Consider the following 5388-nt stretch of genomic DNA (forward strand, 5'->3'; position numbering starts at 1 on the left):
GTGTGACTTTGGGTATTACTTTCTCAAATAAATCAGCCCCATCAGGAGGACTACTAAAACAAAAGATATTGGCAAAGGAATCCAGGATAACCTTCTTCATAATCTCACCCTCCACCCAGTCCCCATCATCATTCATAATTCTAGATAAAGAGTTTTTTCTTTTAGGTGAGAGGCATACCTGTGGTAGTATTTTGTATTCGCATCAGCACCCTTGAGCCAGTGCTGTTTAGCTCTCTGTTTCCAGTATGCATCCTCCTAGGCCTCAATTCGACTCAACTCTTCTTCCAGGCGCCGGAACTCAGACAATGAGTCCAGATCCGTACACCCTTTCAGATATAACTGTTCTTTACGAAGCTGCTCAATCCGCTCACCGAATTTATGATATCGGTCTCCACCCCATCGAGATAGTTGGCTGCCACAGTGCACAATACACTCCTGCAGGCCGCCACCCCTCCCTTCGCCCCATGCCTCTTCTACCACAGCTCTACACCCTTCATCATAAGTCCATGTCATCTCAAAACGGAACCTTCTGCGTGGTCTGGCCCTCCCCATAGGGTCGTGTATGCCCATAAAGAGAGCAGAATGATCAGACTTCCTTGTTAGAATATTGGTCACTCGTACCATGGTATTAATATCACACCAGGTACTTGTGGTTAACACCTTATCCAGCTTCTCTTCAATCCACCGAGACGTGCCCTTCCCCTTCTCCCAGGTAAACTGATATCCATCCATTGGCAACTGAGCTAAGCCACAGTATTCAATAGTCTCCCCAAAGCCCCGTAAGAGCCTATTTGGATGGGGGTTACCACCTCTCTTCTCATACTGAAATAAGAGCTCATTGAAATCCCCAATCATAACCTAGGGCAAATCAGATCGGGGTGCTAGCGATTTAATAAGACCCCATGCTTCGTTGCGCCTATGTCGCTCTGGAAAACCATAGTAACACGTCATCCTCCATTTCGGTAAACCTGGCATGCTAATTTCCATATCGACATGATTTCTCGAATAACACATAAGCCGTGTTGTGTTATTCCTCCTCCAGAACAAAGCTAGTCCACCACCCAAACCATCCGAATCAACATAAAACAATCCGTCAAAACCAATAGTAACACGAATACGTTCTGCATGAACACGTCCTACCTTAGTCTCTATAAGATAAACAAAATCAAGCTTCTTTCTGGACACCATGTCCACCACTTCACGAACTGTACGTGGATTGCCCAAGTCACGACAGTTCCAACTTAGGATACTCATTGGGCTGGGCGGGTCTGGGAACCAAGACCCGCCATATGCAAGTTTTTGGACACGTCATTATTTGCTGCCTCTTCATTCCCCGGCAAAACCCTAGGCTCCGTATCCTCCACTGCCGCACGGCGGCATTTCGAAGAAGCCGCAACCCCCTCCTCCGATTAAGCACATGGTTGTGCCATATCAACATCATCCTCATTACCTGGCAGATTCACCCCATTCGCACGCCCAGGAGCTGCCGCCGGCCTCTCACGTACAAGGCAGCGGGTCGGCAGAGTCGCCGGCACTCCAATCGGCGGTAGGAGCTATGAAGCGCCGACCTGTCTCGGCCCCTTGGCTTGTCCTTCTCGCATCCAGGCCCCGTATGGATAAAACTCAGGCTTGATTCCAGATACCCGAGCCTTCACATAAAATTTGTCCAGATGCCCCAACATACCACAACATAAGCAGAAATTATGCAAACGTTCATACTTTAAATTAACCCATCCCCATGACTTATCCCTTCGAATCAACTTCATTCTTCGTTTAAGTGGCTTGTCTACCGGTACTGACACACGGACCCGATAGAAAATTTTTATCGGTCCACCCACATTGCGTTCATCGCACCGAATAAACTTCCCTACAAAATTTCCGACCTGCTCCAGAACCACATTAGACCTGTATCCCATAGGCAGGTCAACCTGTATTCACATATCAATGGTGTCTAGCTTAACTTCCCCCGGAAGAAGACCATCAGAAACTTGTTGACAGACAAGGGTGTGATTTTCAAACGACCACGGCCCCTCCTCCAACACCCGTACCATATCTGTTTCATGATAGAAGGCAAAAAAGAAACAGATTTGAGTGTAGTTCCGTTACCCGCATCCCTATAACCGGCTGCCATACAGACGCCATAACTTGCCGCATGTACTCAACTTTAATCATCTTGGCCGTTAAGAAACGCCCCACCACTGAATAGACTGGTAAGTGGTCCCTTCCTGCGGTTGGAAAGCTCCGTCTGCCTCGACCCCTATCTCCTCATCCTCAAGAACCATGTCCGCCCAACGGTCGGACAAGCCCTCTATACTGCCCTCATGCTGCTGTACCACCGGAGACGCCATGCTATAAGTCGACATCAAAATTCGCTGCACGCTGGAGTCGGAAGATCACTGTGAAAAGAAACAAAACCCTAGAGACGGGAGAAGCGCCGAAACCCTAGAAAAGGGAGAGAATGTGCATATAGCAAAATAACTACTTTTTCAATCTACTAAAACACAAAGAGTCAATACCGCTAATATGAGAGAACAACTTAGGCTCTGTTTGGCAAACCTAGTTGAAAAGCTATAAGCTAGGAGCTGAAAGCTGAAAATGAGCTGAAAGCTGAAAAGCTATAAGCTCGGAGTTGAAAATTGAAAAGCTGTTAAGCTAGTTGTTATGATTGAAAGTGTTTGGTAAAATTAGCTTTTTTATAAGCTGATAAATGTAAAAATACTAAAAAGGACATCTTCATAAAATTTAAATTAGTTCATTTACATATTATAATTTAATATTTTGTCTTTAAAAAAAATTAACATTTTGAAATAAAACTATTAGCATAATCATGGTCTAGCATCTCATAATGAAGTAGCAATATTGTTGCAAATCTAATAATAATAATAATAATAATAATAATAATAATAATAATAATAATAATAATAATAATAATAATAATAATAATATTTGCGGTGAAAGTTGCTGATAAAGGAGAAGAGAAAAGGGTTTTAATTGGGAAGGATAAATTATGTCATTTCTTTAAAATAATAAGGATAAAGATGGAAACAAAGTTAGGAAGCTATGAGCTTATTTTGAAATGCTACCTAAGGTAGCGTTCCAATATAAGCTCTTATTTTAAGCTAGGAGCTTATTTTGAGAACATTACCAAACAGAGCTTATAGCTTATAAGTAGCTTAAAATAAGCTATAAGCTCCTAAATAAGCTCTGCCAAACAGAGCCTTAGTACCACTAGACCAAAAGGTTATTGGCACGTGAACCGAAGTTTGATTATGCATGCATGCCTCATAAATTATGATTAATAATTACAGGCTAAGTCATGCTTGCAGAAACTGAACTGCTGAAATGTAGTCAACATAATTGAGTATACTTAACATTTAATGATGATTAAAGCGACAAAAGATTCCCAATTTATAGCGCTGCTCCTCCATTTGAACCCCATAATATCCACCTAATAATTTATATATGCTCACTTAATTAATTACCCAAATTTCTTAGTAGACATCATCGGTTAAATCATTTTAGGGATAATATGAGTTGAACCATTTAGATTTAGGGTGATAACAATTCACCCATTCTTTTTATACATTTACACCTATGTTGCATGAAAACAAGAAATGAGAAACTGGAAAATACCAATGCTAAAAGCAGTAGGAAACGAAATGTGAGGAAAATTCATAAATATTAAAAATATATTGGGGTATATTTGTAAATATATATTACCAAACACTTTTCTACCGTCAAATAATGTTATCTCGGGGGGGGGGGGGGGGGGGGGGGGGGGGCGATAAAGTAGGGACGGATCCATAAATTTTTTCCAGTGAAGGCGAAACGTTAAAACAAAGGAAAAAAAAAATCTAAGAAATATAGGTATAAATATTGTTGGATATGAGCAAAAAATAAAACTCATCGAAATTTTATAAAAAATATTCATAACAAAATATGAAACATAATTAATTTGATAAAATAATTTGAATAAAAAAACGCATTATAAATTACACATCTCATCATTAAAAAAAAAAAAAAAAAAAAAACTGTGAAAATGTGTTGATACCAAAATTTAAACCCATGAGCTTCATTATAACCAAACACATGCTTTACCAACTAATCTAACTCATTTCTTATTAACTTTTATCTATTTTTTTATACTAATACTAAAACTTGTACTATATATATACATATATACATACAAAGGTTATATATGGGGCGGGGGTGGGGTGAGAGGGGCAGCTGTCCCCCTTTGGCTCCGTCCTTGAAATCTATTAACTCAATCCGCTAACAACTATTTACTGAACACCCCTATATCTATTCCAAAAAATACTGTTTTATTTTTACTTACTCCATAAACGAAATGCATTATTTTACTTGCATTTAACTTTTTCCCTTATTAGCATGATGCCAATAATGGGTATAAGTATATATATATATATATATATATATATATATATATATATATATATATATATTTTGAAGGCAACCATAATATGGTTATTTTATAGATATGCAGCAATAGAATCTGGAAGAACAATGTCCCAATACATCTAATACACAAGAGAATTCAAATGTTACAATCCTTGGTATGCGTATACATTTTGAGATTGCGATCAAATCACCCCTCCAATTATATTAGGTTGTGTAATTAAATTTCTAAATTATGAAAAGCTGTAATTACAATCTTAAACATGCAAACAAAAAGTTAAAAAATAAAAACAATGCAATCAACAAGATTTTGCAAGTTAGCTTTAGGTAATTAATTAATTAACTACTTGCTAATTAGATTTTTATTTTTTCGTTGATTTTGGAAAGTTGACTAGGTTTTCACTTCTATGTTTAAAAGGATGTGTTGTATTATTTATTTATCAAATAATAATAATAATAATAATAATAATAATAATAATAATAATAATAATAATAATAAATAGGCCACTGAATTTTATACGAAAAGTCAATTAAGTCCTAAAACTTTTAAAAATTGTAATTAATTAAGTTCATTAACATATTATTTTCAAGCATCAAAACCCACAAACCGAATAGTGACATGTAATAACATGTCACTAGGGTTTCAGGCGACGTTCCAATTCAATGAGGTGTTTATGATGTGTTTCTAGAGAAGTCTACCTTTGAACGTGGAAAAGGCGACCAAATGGTCACCTTCCCCGGAAGAATTGGCAATTATTGGTCACCTTTTTCACCAGAAAAGGTGACTTGCTTGTCACCTTCTGCAAAGGTAAGTCGGTGACCGTCAGTCACCAAATTTAGTAACTGGAACATTTTCGGAGTCTCACCGAACTCTTACTAGTGACATGCTAATACAAGTCACTATCCGATTTGTAGGTTTTGATGTCGCTCAAAAATAACATGAGCTTAATTGTAACTTTTTAAAGTTTAGAG

The 5388-nt window shown here is 38.0% G+C and overlaps 1 protein-coding gene across 1 annotated transcript; it reads right to left on the reverse strand.

The window, feature by feature from the left end:
- Nucleotides 1–255: 255 nt before the first annotated feature.
- Nucleotides 256–855, reverse strand: LOC109185297. The gene has a single exon (XM_019335276.1). The coding sequence runs from the start codon at nt 853–855 to the stop codon at nt 256–258; it is 600 nt and encodes a 199-aa protein (XP_019190821.1).
- Between the last annotated feature and the right edge of the window lie 4533 nt (nt 856–5388).

The sequence above is a fragment of the Ipomoea nil genome, unplaced genomic scaffold, assembly GCF_001879475.1.
Source record: "Ipomoea nil cultivar Tokyo-kokei standard unplaced genomic scaffold, Asagao_1.1 scaffold1317, whole genome shotgun sequence".
In the NCBI taxonomy this organism is placed as follows: Eukaryota; Viridiplantae; Streptophyta; class Magnoliopsida; order Solanales; family Convolvulaceae; genus Ipomoea; species Ipomoea nil.